Below are 25,833 nucleotides of genomic sequence, written 5' to 3'. Positions count from 1 at the left end.
ACTAGCTCTAGATATAATTGCTTAAAAGTATGGGAAAATGCAGTGAAAAGTGTGAAATAGTTTCTATTTAAACTGCATTGTTATTCACCATCGTTTGATGAATTTGGTTAAATTATTAAATACATCATGTTAAATGCAATGCACCTTTTTCGGAAGCGTCCACGGTATACTCGCGCCCCGATTGGCCGGGGGTTTCTGTCAATATCTCCTTAACGAAGCCTCGAACAGCATTTTCGCTATGAAAAAATTGTTTCAAATCACCCCCCGAAACACCCCATTCAAGGACATCCAACATATTTGGGACACCCTGTATAGTTGCAAATGAGATTATCAGGAATGCTGGAAGGTTATACAAATATGGAATTAATCGGGATCGGAATCGGAATTAATTAATAAACCAAGAAAAAAAAATAGGAATTTTGCAATAACAATAGTTATAAACAATATGAAAAATTCATAAATTTTTGCAAATGTGATCATCGCGAAAACCTGTACGGCAACAAAATGTAAGGGATTTCATCGATTTCAGGCCAAACATACGTGAAATAGTACGCTTTTTGCGATAAAAAGTGATATAAAGTGGTAAAAAACAAAATAAGGACAAATGTTTTGTTATGGGACCAAATGGCAAATGCTCCTCCAGATGCAAGAAGTTTCAATCTGATTGGTCCATCCGTCTCGGAGTAAGAAGCAAGACAACATTTTTCTGTTTTTAAAAAAAAACGGGTAAAAAATGACAAATCACAAAATGTTTCTTTTACGCGACCAACTGGAAGAAATATTCGACAAGATGGAATAGGTTTCACTTCGATTCATCAAGCCATCTCGACGTAATCGGCAAGCATACCTAAAAATCACGGTTTTTTGGTAAAAAAAAAAAAAAAACGGGAAAAAAATGACAAATTGCAAAAAGTCTTGATGGCAGGATCACCGGGGGAACATGCTCTACAAGATGCAACAGGATTCATTCCGATTGGTCAAGCCATCTCGGGGTAATCGGTGAACAGACATAAAAAAAAATATATATATATATGTGTACATGTCGAATTGAGTAACCTCCTCCTTTTCGAAGTCGGTTAAAAATAAACTCGTTACAACAAAAACCCAGCGTTGTTTCTTCGCGGTTCGACGACATAAATTGGTGGCAGCGGTGGGATACTGTCTGCGGACTTCAATCAACGGAAAATCTTCTAGCTGAACTAGATATCATTCGAGGAGGAATCGTTGAAGTATCCTGAAAAAACTCGAAGAACCCCCAAGGAACGAACAACCTGGACGACCAGTGGACTCATTGGCGACAGAGCAAAACCAACGTAAGTCTCTCCACCGATTCTCTGTCCGACCCTCTTACTGACTACGTGATTGCTTCGCCCAACACAATGTCGCGAGCACAAAGTCCGAATCATCTCCAAGTAGACTTTAACTTGTTAGCCGAAAAAGTTTTGCAAGTCGCCGATAGGCTCAAAGTTTTAGAAGAATCTAGGCCAGTTGGGCAAACATCAGCAAACATTCAACCAACCCCTTCTAATGAAACACTTGGAAGCCACACTATCGGAAAATATGAACAATGCCTACCATTGATTCCGGATTTCGACGGAAATAATACGGAAATATTCATTAATACCGTAATAAAAGTCTCCTTCATGCTGTACTCAGACCAGGGTGCGCTACTCTTGCTAGCGATAATATCGCAAAAATTAAAAGGACGCGCAGCCTCAACGATACGGCCAGACACCATTGCGACCATACCGAATCTAATAGAAAAAATTCGCTTCTTGTATGGGAAAACGATTGATATGTCGGCATTAAAAACCAAACGCAATGCATGCAAACAGAGACCGAGTGAACCGATAAACGATTTTATACATCGTTTCTCCTAAATCCAAGACGAATTGTTAACAGCCGTAAACTCCGAAAGAAGATTGCAAACATACATCGATATAAAGGAGATAATATGCAATGAAGAAGGTATCCAGTGCTTCCGCCGCAACATCAGGCCAGAAATCTCGTAGTATCTGTTCAGCCAGCAGTTGGAGACCCTCAACCAAGCCTTCGAAGCCGCACACATGTACAATACGAAACTGCAATACATGCAACAGCAAACACGGATGTGGCAACTACCGAGGGACTCAAGAAGGCCAAGGGAACAACACCCTGGAACCCAGAGAAATCTAACTCTAGACTGGAGGAGCAAGGAGTGCAATTATTGCAAACGACGAGGGCATACGGAACCAGAATGCCGAACGAAGCAGAGAAACCTGTCAGGAAGATCTACCGGACAGCAGCGAAATTTTCATTGGGCTCCGCGGAACACCGAACCGTCAGACGCACGGTCACCATCGGGAACACCAGGCCAACAGCAACAGAGGAGCATCGTATGGACTCTTCCCCGTTTGTACAACTAGAGCTGCCAGGGCTTCGACTGACGACCTTCCTCATCGATACAGGTAGCGAAATTTCGGTAGTTAAGAAAAAACAGATAATAGACGAAACACTACACAGAGGCGCACCCCTTACACTAGAGACTTACACTTAGACACAAACGTTGCAAGAAACCGAATAATAACTGTAATAACAAGACGGTACTTGTTAATCAGGGACTGGAGCAATCACGAAAATCGATAAGGACGGTCAGCCAATTCTCTCTGATTTTCTAAAAACTCAAATCGAATCCACCGAGGAATTCGATGAACGATTGGTCTTCCATATTAACAATAATAGTAAAACGGACGAAAGATTAACGCTATTAAAAGAAAACACTCGCCTAGGTCACTTAACCTCAGGTAGTAACGAACTATGGGAAATCATCACTGGTTATCACGACATTTTCCTGCTCCCTGGTGACCATCTTTCTAAAACCTCAATCCTCGAGCACGAAATTAAAACTACTGACGAAACGCCTATACACACTAAACAGTATAGATATCCTTCGATCCACCAGGACGAAATCAAACGACAGGTAGCAGACATGCTGGAAAAGGGAATCATTAGGGACAGCGATAGTCCATACAGCAGCCCACTATGGATCGTTCCCAAGAAATCAGACGCGTCTGGAAAACGAAAGTGGCGATTAGTAATTGATTACAGGAAGTTAAACGAAAAGACCATTAAAGATTCGTACCCGATCCCTAATATAGACGAAATATTAGACAAACTCGGAAACGCGAAATATTTTTCTGCCTTCGATCTCGCTTTAGGGTTCCATCAGATAGGAATCAGCGAGAAAGACATACATAAAACCGCTTTCTCGGACAAGGACGGACACTACGAATTTGTACGAATGCCCTTCGGGTTAAAAAACGCACCCCCTACGTTTCAAAGAGTCATGAATTGCGGATTACGAGGTCTAGTCGGTAGCAATTGTCTCGTATACATCGACGACATAGTTGTTTTTGGTCAAACCTTAGAGGAACATAATAAAAATCTAAAAACCCTATTCGAGCGTTTAAGACAATGTGGCTTAAAACTCCAACCGGACAAGTGCGAGTATCTAAAACCGGAATTAGAATATTTAGACCATATTATATCAGCCGAGTCGTAAAACCTAATCCTAGCAGAATCGACAAAGTCAAAAACTACCAGGTACCGAAAAACGCGAAGGAGATTAAACAATTCTTAGGATTGTGCGGAAAATTTGTGAAGGATTTTGCCAGAGTAGCCAAGCCACTTAACCATCTGTTAAAGAAAGATGTCGAGTTCCTTTGGACGAATGAGCAGCAAATGGCCTTCGAATACCTTTGCAACACTCTAACGACCCAGCCCGTCTTGCAGTATCCTAATTGGGAGGAACCGTTCGTACTTACAACAGACGCGAGTAACCACGCGCTAGGTGCTGTTCTGTCTCAAGGCCCAATCGGATCGGAGAAACCGATAGCTTACGCATTGCATACCTTAAATAACGCGGAAACTCGATATACCACCACGGAAAAGGAACTACTAGCTATTGTGTGGGGAACTAAGCATTTTCATCAATATTTGTACGGACGTAAATTTACAATTGTGACAGACCATAGGCCGCTCGTATGGATAATGAACGTCAAGGACCCGAATTCTCGCCTGATGAGATGGCGTCTAAAACTACAGAGTACGAGTACGAAATAATTTACAAACCGGGAAAAATTAACACTAACGCCGATGCACTTTCCAGAAGTAGAATTAGAGTCACACAACAAGAAGTTGTAGGAGACGAACTAGACAGATACTTAGCGTACTACTCTGACAATCCTCAGACTACGACGGAAGACGATAACTTTATCAAAAACTTGGTAGGAATACCAGCTCCCGCCGATCCAACGGCACCCACAATCCGTTCCCAGACCACGATCCGTCACAGCTATCGTAAAGATGCTCCCACCATTATCTATACAGAGACACCTCCGGAGGTAACAAACAAAAGTAAGACCTACCTCTCTCCTCACGAAACCGATAGGTTTAAATTTCAGACCTTTAAGCAAATACTAGCCAGCGGAAATAAAATTAACGTAATCCAAGATAGGAATTACGAGACACAAATCGCCACCCTTCTATCAAAACTAAATCGAGACTTAGAAATTTACTTTTCCAAACCGACCCCCATAGACACTCAGGAAATAATCAGGTTAGCACACGACTCGTTGTTCGGTGGGCACCATACCTACGATAAAACCTTCCAAAAAATTCACAAGCAATACGAATGGCTGAATATCACTCGCGATGTAAAGAAATATATAGATCAATGCGAAATCTGTCAGAGAAACAAGGACACTAAGCAACCGACATCCCCGCGAAACCAAACGACAAAATCTCACTAAACATTGTAGGACCGCTAGACGAGACTTCGAAAAAAAACAAGTACATACTAGTAATTCAGAATTATTTGACACGATACATCATATGTGAACCTTTAACAGATAAATCCACTGCAGCCATCATACAAGCCGTTTGGGCTTCGTGGCTACGAATATCCGGGAAACCTAAAGAAATACTTACGGATAACGCAAAAGAATTCACGTCGCAAGAATTCACGGAGTTTTGCAACCTCATAAAATCGAAACACATCCTTATATCCGTCTACCACCCTCAGTCGAACGGCAAAAACGAAAGATCACACGTAATTTTAAAAGAATATACCAAATGCCATCAGACCGCAGAGAACCCGTGGGATATTCTCTTACCAAAAGCTATACTTAATTATAACTGCACTATCAATCGTAACACAGGATATACACCATTCGAACTGCAATTAGGTTACGAACCCAACAGTATTCTTGACGAACAAGACGAACACCTAACACTTCAGCCGCAGATCGACAATCTTAAGGGATCATCTCAGTGTGAAATGTAAAAAAAAATCGATTTTTTTTTGCATTATCCAATAATATACACGGTTATAAACATTCTCTCAAATTTTTAAATCGAAATTCGAATTATTTCGATCACTACAGTGTTTCTTAGCGAAAGGCATTGGAGCGTGATCGCGTGAGCGCGCTACGCAGGTGTGTACACGGTTAACCTGAGGGATGTTCATAGTTTCGAGGGGTCCAGCTCCTCAGCACGCGTATACTTTCAAAGCGTATGCTTTTTAAATTTTGTAGAAGGATTGTGAACTGAATGTACACAATTCGAAACTATACACGTAACTTTTTAACCGTTGGATTCCTAATATTTTAACTTACGTTTTCGTAATCTGCGATCCAAAAATTACTAGATGGTACCAAAAGAAGTTCATCATTTTTGGTGTCCCAAAGTAAAGTTTGACCATCTTTTTACCTGCGGGGTTTCAGTTCTATAGTTTCGCCGAATAAACACGCGAAGTTCGTCAGTTCTGTTCCGTTCCACGGACCATCTGGTCGAGAATTTCGAAAGTCTGTTTATGACGGGACCGTTAAATAGCCGTTTTTAAGTCGACATTTCGAGTCGTTTTAGTAATTTAGTTTAGTCGATGACCCTGCCACAATGTTAAGGTTTTAATTTACTTCGTCCTCAACAGCCGCTTTCCTATCATAAACTCGGTCTTTCCGAAGGGTGACTTTGGCGCGGTCACGTTCGCACCCAACGGTACTTTCGGTTCGCCACATGTTCACCCGGAGGAAGGGCCCCGGCATTGCCGGACATTCGGGGTCCTCCCGCTACCGATTGAGGTTCCCACCCTTCCTAAACGAAGACGCTCTAAGGGAGCTAGGAAGGGTGGGCCTAATGAACACGGGGGCACGGTGATAGGTAATTTTCCAATTTTGCGAAAACCAATCAGCGTGTGACTTGAGACTCCGACACCGTCGTGGGAGTCAAGACGACAGCGAGTCGTCACTTCGAAACCATACGGTGAACAGTCAGTCCGCTTCGAAAATACAGGTCGCATAGACACTTCGAAAAGTCAACATAGAGTTACGGAAACAACGCGTCACAGTAATACATCGAGTCCGCGTTGAACTATCGGTAAGGGCAATCGGTCGACGCGAGATTGCCACGGAACAAGTTCGTTTTTGACAAAAAATGCCTAAAAAATCTGCGTCGCAGGATAGAAAAGGTTCGAGGAGTATACATCCACGATACGATAGGAAAAGATCCGCAGGGTTCAAGGGAACAAATCGACATTTTATCGAGACCGATACAACGTTTGCAAGTACTTCAGCAGCAAAAATTGCAAAAAAGTGTCCGGAGTTTGAAGTTAAAATCGATCAAACATTCAACTACGTTTTGATAGAATTTTGTTTAGTTTTCGGCGCTCTGCAACAATTACTGAAGTGTAAAAAGTGCAATAGTGAAATGTGAAATGTGAAATTTTATAAAAAATCAATTCGAGGATTGGGATTTAAAATTTGTGTTGACTGTATGTGTTCGGATCCAGCAGAGATCAATTCTTGTCCGCTAATGAACAATGCGTACGAAATCAACCGTCGTTTCTGTTTTGTCATGCGAATGCTCGGCATCGGCATACATGGCATCAGAAATTTTACCGCTTTGATGGATCTGACATCAACTTTTAATAGCACAACCTATTATGGGATCCTGAAGACGCTTCACATTGTTGTAAAAACGATCCACGAAGCCGTTATCCGAAAAGCAGGCACCGAAGAAAAGGAAAGAAATTTGGAAGCGGAAAATCGAGCGGATATACTCACGGTGTCTGGTGATGGATCTTGGTCGAAACGCGGTTTTTTTTCGCGCATGAGTATCGTGTCTGTTATAGGAAAATATACGAATAAAGTCCTGGACGTTGCTGTTAAATCAGGCTTTTGCAAGGCTTGCTTATTTTGGAAGGGAAAAGGGCGTACTGTCGGGTTCAAGGCATGGAAGGCGACATACGAATCAGAATGCAACGTGAATCACGAAGGCAGCGTTGGAAAAATGGAGGTCGATGGCATGATCGAAATTTTTAAGAGATCTGAGGAATTTCATAGTGCAAAATACGGATTTTATATAGGGGACGGAGATACGAAAACATTCAAAATGTTATTAGAAGCCAAGCCTTATGGTGACGATCTCACCGTCAAAAAAAAGGAATGCGTTTTACATGTGACAAAACGTATTTATAAAAAGGGAAACGAAGCAAGGAAAGGTTGATTCAATTAAGGAAAGCCAAAAAGCAAATTGCAGACAAGCAAATGAAAAAACAAGAGAAAAAAGGAACTCGTTCGAGTACTTCAAAAGCAGAAAAATCTGCTAAAACCGAACCAAAAAAAGCGCAATTGACGCTAAAGCTATTAACCAATCTTTCAGAATATTATGGCTTAGCATATTATGGCTTCGTCGAAACTCCGATTCAATTGAAAATATGAGGAAAGCAATATGCGCAACGTTTTACTGATGCAAATCCCCAGCATCAGTATTGCCCTTCGGGAGGAGATTCGTGGTGCGAATGGCGGAAAGCTGAAACCAATGGGTGTCTAGACGAATATTATCATCCACCAGCGCTCGACGACGATGTCCAAGAGGTTTTAAAGCCAATTTACGAAGACTTGGCCACAGAAGATTTATTAGAGAGATGTACGGGCGCAAACACGCAAAATAACAATGAGAGTTTTAATCATTGCGTGTGGCAACTCGCTCCCAAACACATATTTTCTGGGAAACAAACTGTGGAAATCGCGACATATTGTGCAGCTTACATGTTCAACGAAGGGTATGACCCAATATTGAAAATCCTGGAGACAATGGGGGTCACCATAGGGCCGGTAGCCGCGGACTTCGCTGCTAAATACAGGACGGAGCGCATCGCAACTGCGGAACGCCGAAGCTCTCTGGCCAGCAAAGAATCCAGGACAGCTCGTCGAACCGAAAGTTCCGCAGAAAATGAACAATTTGAGGAAGCAGAAGGAATATTGTATGGGCTTGGCATCGCCGATTGATCGTAAGTAAACGATTTATCTGAAAATTCCTCACTCCAACTTTTAAATGCGTTTTTCTCGTAATGGTGTTTTTCAAAACGGTGGCCACTCTCAAAGGAAGAGTTTTCGAGCTATCCATTTGAAATTTTGACAGAACATTCTTCACGTCATTCTTTATCGTGCTATGGAAGCTTTATTTTCTGAAATCTTCCTATTTTTTTTTTTACGAAAAATTGTCGAAAAAATAGGCTAAACTCGATACTTTATGTTCAACCCGCCGCCATTTTGTCAAATTTTATAAAAAAAAAAAGCCTCCATAGCACGATAGTAGCTGCCCTATAGATTAATAATCTTTTTGAAATTTTTGTTTCAGATCAAATTTGCGGCCGCAATCATGGCCACCATAAGAGACCTTTTTTTTACCGCACTTTTCTATGCATTAAGATAATGTTAAAGAATAAATGAATCCACTTAACAAACAAACATTTTATATTCTTCATCAGTGCCTTGATTTGTAAAAAAAAAATCAGACCGATTAGCTTATCCTGACGATAAAAAAAAATCGCGAAAATCTGTTATTTTTCGGGCGATCACACTGTGATGATCCCTTAAGTTACAGCACGAAAACAAAATAATCGAGACAATCAACAACGTCCAAATGCAACAACCTTCCACTTCCTACGATCACCTTGAACCCATCCACAGGGGAAACCTCGTCCTCGTACGAAATTATAATGCTAAACCATTAGAGGAAAAATGGCGAGGACCGTTCGAAGTCATCGAAATCACGGGGAATCACTCCGTTAAAATAAATCTTTTTCTATTTTCTTGTAGTTTTTTTATGGGGAACTTCTATTTTTCAATGATAACTCCTTGATTCCTCCATTTTTTCATGTACTTGGCGTAATTTTTTTAGTTTTTTCAAGTTTTTTATCGGATCTCACTTCTTTTTACAAATTATTTATTATATAGAATCTATTTTAAATTTATAAAAATAAAATTGATATTTCTGTAAACTCTACATAAGAAATCTATATTATTATTTGTTTTTTTAATTGGATAGAGTAAAATAAAGGGAGAGGGTATAACAAAAGCGATATATATATATATATATATGTATATTTCATATAATTTATTAATTATAAACACTTATTCGTTTAATTTATAAATAATTATATATACCTGCAATTTTTTTTTTGTGCATGAAATTTTAATGTTAATGATGAAATGAGAAAATGATTCCATTTTTATAAGCTCTACATAAAAAGTCTAAATTAAAACCACTTTAGTGGTATGGATCTGTTCTGTATGAATGAAGGTACCTGACAATTCAGATTTTGACCACTTACCTTGTAATGAAAATGGATAAACATTTTACAACAGTTGCTACAATTTGTTAATGAATAACCTCCAAGCCTGTGGTTCCCTTCATTTGTATAAGCTCTGCATAAAAAGTCTAAATTCAAAACACTTTTGTGGTATGGATCTATGTATATTAAAAACAGTTTTCTGTATGAATAAAGGTATCTCGCAATTCAGATTTTGACAACTTACCTTGTAATCAAGATCGATCAACACTTTACAACACTGACTGCAATTTGTTATTAAACCCTACATAAAAAGTCTAAATTGAAAACATTTTGCTGATATAAATATAATTAATAATGCAATAGTGTAAAAACTTTTGACACTTGGCAGGTTATGAATGATGACATCTGTTTCGACTCTCAACGCTCGATGGCCGATGAGCCATGCCGAACCGAATGATTCCGAGAGTCGACAAACGACACTCGGCTTTTGCTTAGCTCCTATTGACTAAAGGTTGACGACGGGAAAATCATACGAAAAATACCGTTTCTGACAGATTCATGACATGATATTACGATATCTCAGTTGTAAGTCGACCGATTTTAATGATTTTGATTTTATTCGAAAGCTTATATGCGGTTTACATGAGAAAAATGCCTTTAAATTTAGAAAATATTGCAGGCGTGTTGAGATATTCATAAAAGAAATGTCAGGTTAGGTTGGAATGGACCATCTCTCCTGTAAAAGATACGTGGTAGCTCTAACGCCAGTATATACGCGGTGACGGATAATTTTTCATTTACTTGGCGCCGAGACGCTACCGCGGCTCTAGATATAAGTTTCATTGTAATCGGCGTGTATCAGTTCGATATGTTCCCTTGTTAGGCATATTATAAGCAAACCGCTTTAACACATTAGTGATTTTGTTTTTGCGTTACATACTTTTGGTTGTGTGAAAATGTCTAATTTTCAAAAAATGTATGGAGATGCTGCTCTAAGCAAAACAACGTGTCGTGATTGGTTCTGTTACTTCGTAAATGGCTTCAAACATTTTGCCTTTCTATAGATGTATAGTTAGAATTACTATAGAGTCTGAACCTTTCGAGCGACATAAACCACTAAACGGACGGCCAACAATAGTTTATAACATGCTCGGGAAAAGCTAGGCTGTTTTTGAGTGGCTGATATGGCCGTCAATATCAATCTAGTTGCAACCGTCGATGAGGTCTTTAGAATTTCACGTGGTTCCGATCCTCAGCAGCTGTTCGTGTTGTAAACTGGGAAAAACCCATGAGTGGCAAGTGGCCTTCCGCAAGACATCAGGTAACCACCCACCCTTGGCCTCCAGGACCGCTGGTGAAGGCGTACCTACAAGGGTGGTGTGGGACTCTAGGTACCCTGATTGGGCCTCGTTTCTAAACCAAGCACCAATCAGGGTGCATTTTGAGAATGTAGAGGTGACAAATGAAAGTAGGAGAGATACACCGAGGTGTCTTCAATTGTCACTCCAAAAGAGAAGAGCAGATTCTCACGAACTACCACTAAGTTAACTAACTTGTAGAAACCTGCTACATTTACCAAATAAAGTTATTTGTTAAAAAGTGTTAAAGACTCATTCCAGTTCTACTACTTCAATAGTTTAATTAATTCGGTTGTGATTAACGTTCACATCCGAAGTGAGCATACCAGAAAGACGTTCTTTCAAATACAACCCAGTTATTTTGCTCACGCCGTAACAGGTTCCGTCGTTTTAAAGACGGCGATTTCAATGTTGACGATCATCCGCATAAAAGAAGGCCAAAAACCTTCGAAGATGCTGAACTGGACATTGCTCGACGAGGATCCGTGTCAAACGCAAGAAGAGCTTGCTTCAGCATTAGGAGTTACCCACCAAGCCATTTCCAAGCGATTACATGCGTTGGAAATGATTCAAAAGCAAGGAACCTAAGTTGCTTATGATTTGAGCCAAGAGACATTGAACGTCGTTTTTTCGTCTGTGAACAACTGCTCCAGCGGCGAAAAAGGAAGGGTTTTCTTCATCGCATCGTCACTGGTGATGAAAAATGAATTCATTACAGCAACCCAAAGAGAAGAAAATCTTGGGGAGTACCCGGTCATGCTTCTACGTCATCTGCTCGGCCGAATATTCTCACTGCGAAGATTATGCTGTGTATTTGGTGGTATCAGGTCGGTGTTATTTATTATAAGCTGTTGAAACCGAACGAAACCATCAATGAAGAGCGGTATCGAACTCAACTGATGCGATTGAGTCGAGTACTGCGCGAAAAACGGCCACAATACAAGGAGAGGCACGAAAAAGTGATTCTACTCCATGACAACGCTCGCCCTCATGTTGTCAAACCCGTTAAAACCTACTTGGAAACGCTCAAATGGGAAGTCCTATCCCACTCGCCATATTCCCCGGATATTGCGCCGTCCGATTTTCACTTTTTCCGTTCTATGGCACATGGTCCGACTGATCAGCAGTTCAGCTCCTATGAAGATACCAAAAAATGGCTTGATTCGTGGATAGCCTCAAAAGACGAACACTTCTACCGTCAAGGTATTCGAGCTCTGCCAGAAAGATGAGAACAAGTTGTAGCTAATGGTGGGCAATACTTTGAATGATTCATAGGTAACCATTTTTTCACAATAAAGTTGCATTTTCATAAAAAAAACAGCGAGAACTTAGTTGCGCACCTAATATTTCCAACAGAACCGTTTTTACTTGTCACTCAAAATGAGACTCTTCCGCTGAAAATCAGTCAATTTCGAAGCGTTCTATCTTGAAAACTAATAAATAAAATAAATATATTCGATAGCAAGGGTCTATGTCCCTAGAAAGCCCCACCATCATATCTTTTAAATTAATAATATCAAAAGAATTTCGTTTATGCCACAATGTGAAGCCCATTGTATCCTGCAATTTACAAATAAACAATTTTTTCGTATCATCAATAGTTATTGAAATATGCGTCTGTCACACTTTAGCGTGGACACCCTGTATACACATATCGTAATGGTCATCAGGTTAGTTCATATGTTATATAATATAGATATGTACAGATACACTAGACTGGAGACCAGGTCTAGAACACAATACGAAGTATGGCAATTAAATAACGAGACTAGTATGAGAAATGTGATTTATTGCAAATAAAGTTACATTTAACTTTTATCCCCTTCAACATACTCTCCTCCCCTACCTATACACCGCTGCATACGTGTCTTCCATTGTTCAAAACAATGCTGTAGCTCATCAGTTGTTAGCCTCTTCAACAACTCTGCCGTTTTTATTTTTACATCTTCAACAGAATGACTGACTGGGTGCCTGAAGGTCAAACCGTTAATCAAAAATACTACAAAGAAGTCCTAATCAAGCTGAGGGAAAGAGTAAGGAAGAGAAGACCGGATTTGTGGAAGAACGACTCATGGATTCTGCACCAGGACAACGCACCAGCCCACAATGCCCTATCTGTAAAGCAGTTTTTAGCGGACAAGCACATTCCTGTGCTTGATCATCCGTATTCGCTAGATCTCGCACCGTGTGACGTCTACCTGTTCCCAAAAGTCAAAAGTGCATTGAAGGGAACACATTTTCAGTCTGTTGAAGATGTAAAAATAAAAACGGCAGAGTTGTTGAAGAGGCTAACAACTGATGAGCTGCAGCAATGTTTTGAACAATGGAAGACACGTATGCAGCGGTGTATAGGTAGGGGAGGAGAGTATGTTGAAGGAGATAAAAGTTAAATGGAACTTTATTTGCAATAAATCACATTTCTCACACCAGTCTCGTTATTTAAATCCCACACCTCGTACAATACAAATTTTTTGTTTTTTCGCGTCTCCTGAAAACCTAGGTTTTGGTACAAAGGTACACTTTTCTCAGAAACGGCTAGGCCGATGTGAACCAAATTTGGTACACTTGTTTTTTGATAGTTGGGCCTAATTTACACAGAGGATTTTTTTTGTTTTTATTGAAATATATTAAAATTGAATATCGTTTCATACTTGGTATGATCGATTTGATAATTGTATATTTCAGACTGTTTATAATAAACGTTGTTAGTTTGTTTTTCTACATGATTGATTTGCTGTTCCTTGCAAGACATGTTGTATTAATATAACCCCCCAAAAAACTTCAAAAAAGTAAAAAAATTATGCCAAGTACATGAAAAAGTAGAGGACTTAACAAGTAATCACAAAAAATAGAAGATCCCCATAAAAAACTACAAAAAAGTAGAAAAAGAAGTGAAATCGAAATGATATGCCAGTACATGAAGGTGCTTTCCAGCAAAGTGCAAAGGCGACACTGTGTAACACAATGAAAAATTCGGTGCTTTCCAACTATGCGCAGTTAACATGCTGCGTTCAACAGTGCTGACGTTCAGACCATAATGACAACTCATGTAAAGTGACTGCTCCGCACTTTGGCGGTGAAATGAAGAAGCTAAATAGCGTAACACCCACACAGTTTTGTGAGACTGTTTAGAAATTTGCCTAGATGTCCGCGGCCTGGAAGTCAAATGCTTGACATGGCCAGGCAAGGACAAGATGTCAATGAATAAGAATTAATTTAAAACGCAAAATAATGAAAGAGTAGTCATATTGTCAGAATTTGAAACTGACAAATTATCTGAAAGTTTGAGGGAGGAAGATATCGGCGTCGACGAATGACTTTAAAAATATTTGCAAATGCAATACAATGAAAATGTACGCTTATTGTCAGAGTTTTAAATTGACAAATTATGTGAAAGTCTGCAAGAGAGAAAGTATGGGTATTGATGATCTGAGAATGCCTTGCCTGGCCATGTCAAGCATTTGACTTCCAGGCCGCGGACATCTAGGCAAATTTCTAAACAGTCTCACAAAACTGTGTGGGTGTTATGCTATTTAGCTTCTTCATTTCACCGCCAAAGTGCGGAGCAGTCACTTTACATGATTTGTCATTATGGTCTGAACGTCAGCACTGTTGAACGCAGCATGTTAACTGCGCATAGTTGGAAAGCACCGAATTTTTCATTGTATTACACAGTGTCGCCTTTGCACTTTGCTGGAAAGCACCTTCATGTACTGGCAGATCATTTCGATTTCACTTCTTTTTCTACTTTCTTGTAGTTTTTTATGGGGATCTTCTATTTTTTGTGATTACTTGTTAAGTCCTCTACTTTTTCATGTACTTGGCGTCATTTTTTTACTTTTTTGAAGTTTTTTGGGGGGATTTCACTTCTTTTTACAAAGATATAGATATAATATATTAATATAATAAAAATGTATAAAAAAATGAACGTTGGTTTTGTGATTTATAAACAGATACCTTATTTTTTTAATTGAATAGAGAAAAACAAAGGGAGAGGGTGTAACGAAATCGAGGTGAGAAAACGAATAAAGAAGTCCATTATTCCTAACGCTCAATTTATTGTATTACAATAATTCTTTAAGTTTTCAAAAGTACACATAATGCATGGCAGAAAGTCTTATTGTCTCAAATTTATATGTTAATGATAAAGTGATAAAACGAATGAAGAAATCCACTATTTGTAACGTACAGTTTATTGTATTACAATAATATAGAAAAAGAGAGATCAGTTTCAGTCCTTTAAGTTTTCAAAAGTACGCACAACGAAGTTAAAGGACTAAGTCTGACCTCTCTTTTTCTATATTATTGTAATACAATAAATTATGTATTACAAATAGTGGATCTCTATTCCTTTTCTCATTTTCTCATTATTTAAATTTATTACAAGACTTTCTGCCATGTGTTCTGTGAAAGTATAAACTGTATTCTAATACAATAAATTGTGCGTTAGAAATAATTGATTTTTTTATTCATTTCTCATTTCTTCTTTAATAAATTTCTTGCATAAGCTCTACTTTAATAAATATTTTAATACAATAAATTATAAGTTAGAAATAGTGCATCTCTTTTTTCATTTCACCCTTTATCTTTAACATTTACATTTCATGCATCAAGCCTTTCTGAGATGCGTTATGCGTACTTATGAAAACTTAAAGAACTGAAACTGATCTCTCTTTTTCTGTATTATTGTAATTCAATAAACTATGCGTTACAAATAGTGGATCTCTTCATTCATTTTATCACTTTATCATTAACATTTAAGTTTGTTACTACAAGACTTTCTTCCACGTGTTCTACGTGCTTCTGAATTTTATTCTAATACACTAAATTGTGTGTTATAAATAGTGGACCACTTTCTTTTATTTTCACTTAAACATAAACATTTAAATTGCTTGCAACTAAACTTTTTGCCACACGTTATGCATTACAAATAGTTGATTTCTTTTTTTTCATTTCTCACTTCATCTTTAACATTTAAATTTCTTTCAGTGAGACATCCTGCCATGCGTTCTGTATACTTTTGAAAACTTAAAGGACTGAAGCTGGTCTCTTTCCTATATCTGACTTCAGACACATTATGTATATTGTAGACTCTATGCTTACTATAATAAAAGACAAATGTATTTTTATTTTAAGCTCTACATTAATTTGCGAGTAAAATAAAGTTTGTATATGTTATTTACAAATAAAATTAATGTCATATGGAATATATATATTCACTTTTGTTACTCTCTCTCTCTTTCTTTTTACAGTTCATAAATACACAGAATGCGTGACAGAAAGCCCTGTCGCAAGCAATTTAAATGTTTAAGATGAAGTGAAAATAAAAAAAGTGCTCCACTATTTATAATACACTATTTATTGTATTAAAACAGTTATTTTTATTCCACAATGTTTCTTATTTGCACAAAATGAACATTTACTAAAATTTGTATTATGAACTGCACACTCAAACACCAAATTTATACATATATTTCTTTCTACAACAACAAGGTAGATATTTTATCCCTTATAACCATATACTTCCCAATACAATATCACTACACGTAGCCTTTAAAATAATTATTCAACTTGCGGCGTCCAAATGTCATCAATACAGACTGACAGGTTATACAGGTTAGAAATGAACGAGCGGCGTGAGCGGCAGCCATATTACAATTCCGGTAGACGAGCCCTGCCGACTGATTCCGAGAGTCGACGAATCAACGAACGGCCTTAGCTCCTATTGGCTAAGGGTTGACGAAAAATTCCTTGAAGAATCAGAATAAGAACAACAAGACTGCCTACTGCCTACCGTTTCAGGAAAAATCATGACGTGATATTACGATTTCTATGTTGTTCGTGGACCGATTTTATTGATTTTGGTTGTATTCGAAAGCTTATGTGCGATTTACATAAGAAAAATGCCTTTAAATTTAGAAAATATTGCAGGCGTGACGAGATATTAATGACAGAAGTTTCAGATTAGGTTGGAATGGAGCTGCACTCCTGTAAAGATACGCGGTAGCGCCAGCGCCAGGCATACATGTACGTGGAGGCTATTTTTTCATGTACTTGGCGTCGAGACGCTACCGCGTCTCTAGATGAAGAGAAGTCATTCTTGTGTATCAAATAAATAATATTTCTTTTATTAATATTTAGTGTACAGTTTAATTAGTAACATAATCTAATAGTTTTGATTCCAAAAAAAGTTACCACCGCGCAGACCTATACATTTTTTTGTCTTACTTTGAGCATTTTAAAAAAATTAACCATTTGGAATTTCAAAAAAATCCACTGTGTAAATTAGGCCCAACTATCAAAAAACAAGTGTGTAGAATTTGGTTCATATCGCGCTAACCGTTTCTGAGAAAAGTGTACCTTTGTACCAAAAACCTAGGTTTTGAGGAGATGCAAAAAATGAGGATGATATAAATGTTATCTAATCGTATAGAATGTTATCAAAATCGATTAAAACACTACCTTTTTAAAAATGTACTGACTTGTTTACCGTAGAAAACAATACTGTATGACTATAGCAAAGGTAAACGCGTTTCCGGTCTTCCGCAAATTGGACTGTCATTGTTTCTTCATCGAAAAACTTGTCAGTTGTATTTCCTTATATTTTCCTTATATAACAGTTTTATTGCGCTTTTTTAGGTTTTTTGTATCGTCAAACTTTTTTCTTGTGAGAAAGAAAGGAATTTTGCGAAAAAAAATAGAATTGTTTTCAAAATAATGTGTTTACCACTTCCAGTGCTCGAAATTCAGTTCTGTTTGATAGACACTGGTGGTAGACACGGTACATGACCTCTCCTATTTCGGCCGGTCGGTATTACAGCAGATTGTTGCGCATAGAAATGGTAATAACCATAGTACTGAAATCGGTCAATAGCAGGCGAACTCTGCTTATTCAAAATTGGCTCGCGATTGCCGACAGCAGCGCCAACCGGTTTTCTATTATCTACGACACACGTGTTTCTTCTGTCTTGTAATAACAACAGAATTTTCTTTACAGTTCTTATCTTTATGTGTTAATAATATGTTATTCATGTATACGTATTTAGTTTTGTGTTCAATAATAAAATGATAAGTGCACTTAGCTATCCAAATCGCTTTATTGAAATCCCAACACATAGATACACGGCTGCCCGATGAAAACGAGATGGCGCTTTCTGCTATTTCTGTATTCTGTCCAGAATGTGAAAAGGAAGACCTAGCCACCGGAAGTGAGATACGTATTGTCTCTCCGATACGTTTCGGCTCTGCGCCTTGTGTCTTTGGACCTCGCTCTCTCTCCTCTACTGTCTGTCCCTTTCTACGTTGGCACTCGGCGTGTAAACAAAATCGACACCTCGGTTGTGTATACATTATACGTATAACCAAATATTTCAAGTCCGATCAGCTTCGAATCCGTTCAGAGTTTCAAAGCATCGACGAAGTAGAAAAAGACAGTTTGATGAAGAAGAAAGAGAGACTGATAAGGAATGTTTTTTAGGTGTCTGCCTCCGATTGTTTTGATTTTTGGATATGTTTTGAAGGGCCGAAAAATAAGATATACCTACTTTTTATTCTGTCCCGTTTTCATATTTATGGTGTGAAATGATATAAAATTTCAGCTGCAATAGGCTATCTCCGAAACTATCATAGATAGAAGAAATCTTTTTAAGAAAAAGTTTCATGATTTTCTATCTGCATATAAAATCGGACCCAAAATTTTGTAAAAAAAATAATTTCTTTGTTACGTATACAGAAACTCTCCGTTTTTAGAAGCTCGCGTTCATTAATCTTATTTTGTCTACCCTTCTGGAATTTGGAGCTCGGTCTCACTGGAGTGCATCCTGCAGCTGCATCCTCTTAATATCATCTTTGACTCGCGTTGCGTGGGATACTTTCTAATCTACCCTTTTCCCAGGGCACACAGCTGCTGACCTCAGAGCAACGAAAATCCTAACCGTCAAATTTCCTAATATGGAAATCACTGGCGGTTCCCCACCAACATTTAGGGGTATATAAACCCACGATTTTCGTTGCTCGGGGGCTAGTACGAAAGAGTTACTCGTTAGTGACACATTGATCGTCTGTAGAGTAGTAGTCTAGTGAGATCGGGCTTCAGTTCCTTTCGATCATCGTTACCATATAGATCCGCGAAGACGGTTTTAAAATCTATTACGGCCATAAAAGTACTCTCGACCCTCGCAACGCCAGTGCGTCAATACCGCGCAGCACTTAGGTAATTTTAACTTCATACACTGACCGCGACAACACGACACTGGACACTTGTAATTAGTATAGTAATTTTTGAATATATACTCTTTGTGTAAACTTAAAAGTCTGTAAGATCAATCATCAAACCTTTATTTTGAAATCACCAATCCTAGTCAGTGTAACGATCCCACAACATAATAACTTTACCGCTCGAGTTATTATTCTATTAAATTAATAAGTTGCGAGGTTTTATTAACGACGCGTGTTACATTTTAACGATACGATTTAGTCATTGTGTACTCAACCCGAACTCCTAAACTTAACCTATCCTGCGGTTACCCTTTACTGGGAGATACCGATTCCTGCTAGCTATCTGACTTCGCGTCAGAGTTGCTGCACTTTTTCCAACAACCTCACAGTTCGAACCTTACCCTACGGTTACCCTTCACTGGGAGATACCAATTCCCAGCAGCTACCTGACTTCGCGTCAGAGGCGTCTGCGTTTGTCTCCAATAACCAAGACAATCAAACACCTTAACCTACGGTTACCCTTCACTGGGAGATACCGATTCCTGCAACTATCTGACTTCGCGTCAGAGTCGTCTGCATTATCTACTCTATCCTCAAATCTTCGGCACCATTTATACATACTAGTTAATCGTATCGGTGCAATTCTCGAATACACTCCACTCGCAGAGCCACACACGCGCGTCGCTATCGCCCTAGCTCGTAACATCTTTATAATAAAGAATTTGTTTCTAACATTATTTTAAAAGTAATCGCAGTTCATATAATAACAAATATGAACATATTTTTTTTCTGGATCTATTGATGTATCACATGTACGTAGTTATATATGTATGTTGTTTGCGAAAAACAATAGCTACAACAAAGATAATGACCATATCTGGTATGACCGCGACCCGGCGTATCTGCGCGATGCATATAATACACCCCCGCTCAGAAGTATGTGGACAGTAAATATCTAATAAAAGTTGCGAATCTATTAATACCAATTATGTCATTTATCTTTCGATATGTTTATGTTGTATTAGCGAATATATTTTATTAGTTTTTTTTTTTAATATCACATTAGTAATGATAAAAAGCTTTAGAGATAACTAGATAATGTTAACTTTTTTTTTTACCAAATTTAGATACTATTAATTTCTTCATTGTATCCGAAGTAATATTATCTCATTTATTTTGTAATATTTCGCCATAAATGTGTTTGATATAATGAACATTCTTCCGGAACTTTCTATCGAAACGATCCTACAATTCCACTATAACATTAAATATAGCAGTCAAAACATTTAATATTATTAAATGTTGTTAAATACACATCCAACATAGAATTTAGCAACAAAAGTTGTATAGTAATAATTTACGGTGTATATTAGTTATTCATTGAAAGTAGTACGTGTCCACATATTTATGAGCGAGGGTGTACGTATAATATTAAAATGCGCAAAAATATAAGAACCAAACATGGTATACGATACATCAATAGATTCAGAAAAAAATGTATGTTCTTCTTAGTTGTTATATAAAATGTGATTACTTTTAAAATAATGTCATAAACAAATTCTTTATTATAAACTAATTATTTTTTACAAAATTTGGGGTATGATTTTATATACAGATAGAAAACCATGAAACATTTTCTTAAAAAGTTTTCTTCTATCCATGATAGTTTCGGAGATAGCCTATTGCAGTTGAAACTTTAGACACTCCTTCAGACACTCATATTACTACAGTGCCCGAAATTTCCATAAAGCCATTACGTTTTTTGGTAATATCTTATAATTATTCTGTACTTATGATAAATTTGAGTATGATTTCATTTTAGGCGTATTAAAAACACATATATACAGTGTGTCTCATTATAATCTTTACATGCGATTATCTCGCAAAATATTCATCATTCGAAAAAAATGTGTAAACGAAACATACTCTATCTGAAGGGGGTCATTCAATGGTGTACACTGTTTTTTTCTAGGTGCAGGCACTGCCGAGATTTGAAGGTCATCTTTGTTTTTTTAAATGGAAACGTAGTTTTTTTCACGCTAGACACATAGCTTATCTCAAAACGAATTCATTAACCCATATTTTGTTGACCTTGAAATGTGATTCAAGGTTATTTCCATGGCTTAAAGTTTTCATCTTCTGGTGCCCAGTGAAATGTCTTCTAAAAGGATTTCCAACTCATTACGAAGAAAATTATTGTATCGTTCTCCAGTTAGTGTACCGTTAAAAAACTATAGATCCACTAAATAGCCACCAATAATGCCACACCAAACATTTAGAGACCATTGACGCTGATGCTCAATTGCTCGATGCCAGTGAGGGTTTTCATCACACCAATAGTAGAAATTTTGACGATTCACTTCTCCTGTGTTTTTGAAAGTTGCTTCATCCGAAAATACCACATAGGAGAAAAAGGATCACGCATTATCCTACGCTGAGACCATTGACAAAATCTCAATCTGGCACAATAATCAGTATCACGTAATGCTTGATGTAAAGAAATGTGATACGGGTGAAAATGATGTCGTCGAAGGATTCTTGACACCGTAGATCGTGATACGCTGGACGTGCAGTGAAGAAGAAAACTTTACGCCATGGAAATGACCTTGAATGACATTTCAAAAACAAAGGTGACCTTCAAATCTTGGAGGCGCCTCCACCTAGAAAAAAACAGTGTACACCATTGAATGTCCCCCTTCAGATAGAGCATGTTTCGTTTAAACATTTTTTTCGAATGATGAATATTTTGCGAGATAATCGCGTGGGAAGATTATAATGAGACACCCTGTATAGATTGAAATAATAGAAATAATATTTATTTAAAGAAATAAACGTAAATATATAATTTTATATAAAATAAACTGCGAAATTTCTATAAAGCCACATATTTTTTTTTTAAATAAGTAGGTTCAAAATTAACAGTAAAATATTTTTTATTTCTTCATTAATAATTAGTAGAACTGCCATTTCTTCGAATAACTTCGAAAATACGATGGGGCATTGACGAAATCAAACTCTGAAGTGTGCCTTCTTGAATAGATGTTCATGGTTCGTTCACCGCTTTCCATAATTCATTAACAGTACTGTATTGCTTATAATTGCCATAAACTTTTCTCGCGAGTATCCCCCAAAGATTTTCTATTGGGTTTCAATCTGGGGAACAAGCTGGCCATGTCAAAATCCTGATATTTTTTTCAGCTAACCACTGCTTTGTGTAATTTGATGTATGGATGGCAGCGTTATCGTGTTGATAAATGAAGTTATCTGTAGGAGTCTAACCGAAAAATAAGGCACGGGGATTCGAACCCACGATCCTCGGATCCACAGTCGACCGCTTTACCTACGCGACCAATCCCGTACCCTACGTTTCGTGTTCTTATTTGACTCCTTATTGTTGGGTATGGGAGGCGCGGACACTACACTCGGCCATCCTGAATTGACATTCGCCCTCGAATGTCCGTCTTCTCGGTTTTTGCGTCTCAACAGCAGTGCGCGCCCTCTTTCGCCGTTTCTCCTCTTTTTGAGAGTCCCACTCCGACAACACCTCAAGTTGCCTTCCCTGGAGTGTACTCCCCTCTCTCTTTCTCTCTCGACACCACACTGCTGCCCGCTCCACCGTCAACACGACACCGTCATTCGTTTGTCATCGTTGTTCATCGTTACTCATCGTCACTGGCCGGTCCTCTTCGGTATAGTTGCCGCTGTAACCCCCCATCCCGGACGAGCCCCCATATGTAGGAATCTAACCGAAAAATAAGGCACGGGATTCGAACCCACGATACTCGGATCCACAGTCGACCGCTTTACCTACACGACCAATCCCGTACCCTACGTTTCGTGTTCTTATTTGACTTCTTATTGTTGGGTATGGGAGGCGCGAACACTACATATCGTGTCCAATATCTTCAATAAATGGTATTAAAATTTTGTCTAATAATTCTGTATATTTTTAATGCGACAGATTGGTGTCTTGGCGTCAGCTTTAAATGCAACCCAGATCATTAATGTACCACCACCAAAGTTGCAACTCATTATTATATCTTTTTCTTTCCTTAAATCATGCCAGTAATATTTAAAACCATCTGGTCCATATAAATTGAATTTCTTTTCATCAGAAAAAATAACAAATTCCCACTCTTTGGACCAGGACATGTGTGTTTTTGCAAAATCAAGACGAGCTTGTTTGTGTTCAGCTTTGAGTGCTGGTTCTGCACCATTATTGTCCAGTGGAATCGTTTGGAATTTTTTAAAATTTGTTGTACGCGTCTTGTAGTTACTGGCAAATTTAATTCAACGCGAAGTTGTGCTGCACTTTTCAATTCTCTTGATGCAGGTCACATTAAAAATGAATGCTGTCTCTTGGTTAGCTTTTGATTTCTCCCTTTGGGATGGTTTTTACCATAATTTTTTCCTAAATTTACGTAATTATTTACAACGATGCGTGATAGGTTAATTTTCTTTGCAATTATGCGCTTAGAACATCCCATATCCCTATAAGCGTCAGTGGATGCCTTTTATTCATTGGTTAACAATTGTTCTTGTGGCATTTTACTAGTAAGAAATTAAAATATAATATATTACGATTTCAATAAATTTACAGATCAATTTTTACGCAAATACTTACTTTTTTATTGGAGTTTCACTTCCTTTATTGTACCTAGCTGGACTTATTTACTCAGAATCTAAGCACAAACTAAGTGGCCTTATAGAAATTTTGGACTTATATTTTGCTTCGTACAACAAAAAATGTAAACACACCCAAAAGGTAATCATTTCTGAGCAGATACTCGTAGATTTATGATCAGTATCAATTAAATATAATTGTAGACGAGAAAAAAGTAGTAAAGTTAATAATGCTTTTAAAAAATTCGTCAAAATATTGGTGGTTTTATAGAAATTTCGGGCATTGTAGATATTAACAAAATTTCGTTGAATCATGACCAAAGCATACTATACCTTCCTCTTTCGAATGAGCCCTCACCAAGCCTCAAATATTCTCATATGAGGACGAAAAACGAAAAGTCCCGGACCTCTTTTTACGCCCATTTTTGCCGGTAATGTCACCTCGCTGCATTACCCGTGTCTACCTCCTTAATCTAAAGTTATAAATAGACTGCGGATCTTTATGCAAAATAAAATATTCGCGAACATCCCTATAAAAATTGAACCTAAATAAGAATTTATTTTATTCTGCAAATGTTATAACATGAACTTTATTTTCAATCTTTTTTATATTCTTGCATATTGTTTGCATTTTGTAGTTTCTTGCGCCTTCAAATTTTCTATAAATGCATAAAGATCCGCAGTCTAGTTATAAATAATTGAATATGAAGGCATAGATTTAATTTCTACACCTTATACTTTCACAGAGCCCGGAACAAACAATCATGTACCACTTACCCAGATGCAGATCGGCTCATCGAGCATGCATTCAAGTAGTTCCTTCAAATGCATTCCAAGATTTCTTGGATCGGACTCGACATCGCCGGCTATGGTATCCGTTTCGGTCTCCACGTACGTGTGATTACTTTTCCAACCAGGATCCTTGATAATTTGAGCAGCGTAGAACACCGAACAGGATAGGACGCCGAAACTGATAGTCGTGTAGACCCGAAGGCTCGGGATCGGGAATCGGTCTAAAAATTCCATCGGCATTTTGTTGCTTCTTCCTGCCCCTGGAAATACGTTCTTACTGTTATTAGTCGATTATACACTGTTAGCTTTGTTTCGAATCTTTTAACACTAGATTTACGGAGATTTCTTATCAGATTTCTATTAGTGATGAACTAATGTTTTAATAAGCGAAGTCGATTTACTAAAATTAATTATAAGGCTTGAGCAAAAATTAATTTGAATACATGCTTATCATTTTATGTGAACAAAAGTCGACATAAATGGTTGGCATAAAATATAAATGGTTTAAAACCTTGTGAAATTTGGAATGGGTCAAAATGACCGTGCTCAGTAAGCATAGTGTTAACAGATCAATGCCAGCGATCGTTTAGATGTATTGAACATTTTATTGGACTTGCATGTACGTTGGATTGGTATTGGAGAAAATATAATTCGATTAATGATTGACAATTAGCAGTTGGCCTGCTACGATTGCTAGTATTCATTGTCTATGACAATTAAAACGAAACTTTCATTGGACTTATGTATACGATAGATTAATGTTAGACAAAATGTAATTCAATTAATAATTGATCTATCGTAACTGCTGGCATCCATTGCCAATTGAAATTAATCAATTGTCAATTGTACTTAACATTAACAATTGAATTTTCGTAACTACTCCGTGCAATTATTTGTCAATTATAATTTCAGTCATAACTGTCAATTAAATTTAAATTCGTAGTATGTTGACAAGAATACGCAGGATTTTGTTAGGTTATGTTGTTCTGATCACCCAAAGGCTTTGCTTTAACCAAAGGCAAAGTTTGGCAAAATGTAATTCAATAATCAATAACACTAGTTTACAAAATAAAAAAATACAAATGTACATTCAATGTCACAATTTTTTTCTTATGTATTTTGGTCTACTAAACTCGAAAATCCCAAGAAAAAATTTTTCTATGGATAGGTTTTTTTTATATGAATTTATGAATTTGTTTTCGTTTGTTTCTGACATACGTTCACATT

At 37.7% G+C, this 25,833-nt stretch overlaps 1 protein-coding gene across 1 annotated transcript in view; it reads right to left on the bottom strand.

Annotated features, from left to right (window-relative positions):
- LOC128875687 (E3 ubiquitin-protein ligase AMFR-like) overlaps positions 1-24,866 on the bottom strand; it is a 95,226-nt gene extending 70,360 nt beyond the window's left edge. Inside the window, exon 1 of the mRNA XM_054121501.1 lies at positions 24,592-24,866. Within this exon, the coding sequence (XP_053977476.1) occupies positions 24,592-24,846 (255 nt within the window). The 5' untranslated portion in view covers positions 24,847-24,866. The remainder of the gene's footprint in view (positions 1-24,591) is intronic.
- Between the last annotated feature and the right edge of the window lie 967 nt (positions 24,867-25,833).

The sequence above is a fragment of the Hylaeus volcanicus genome, chromosome 4 (assembly GCF_026283585.1).
Source record: "Hylaeus volcanicus isolate JK05 chromosome 4, UHH_iyHylVolc1.0_haploid, whole genome shotgun sequence".
NCBI lineage: Eukaryota > Metazoa > Arthropoda > Insecta > Hymenoptera > Colletidae > Hylaeus > Hylaeus volcanicus.
Note: the sequence above shows the minus strand (reverse complement) of the source record. Positions and strands in the feature narration are given on the sequence as shown.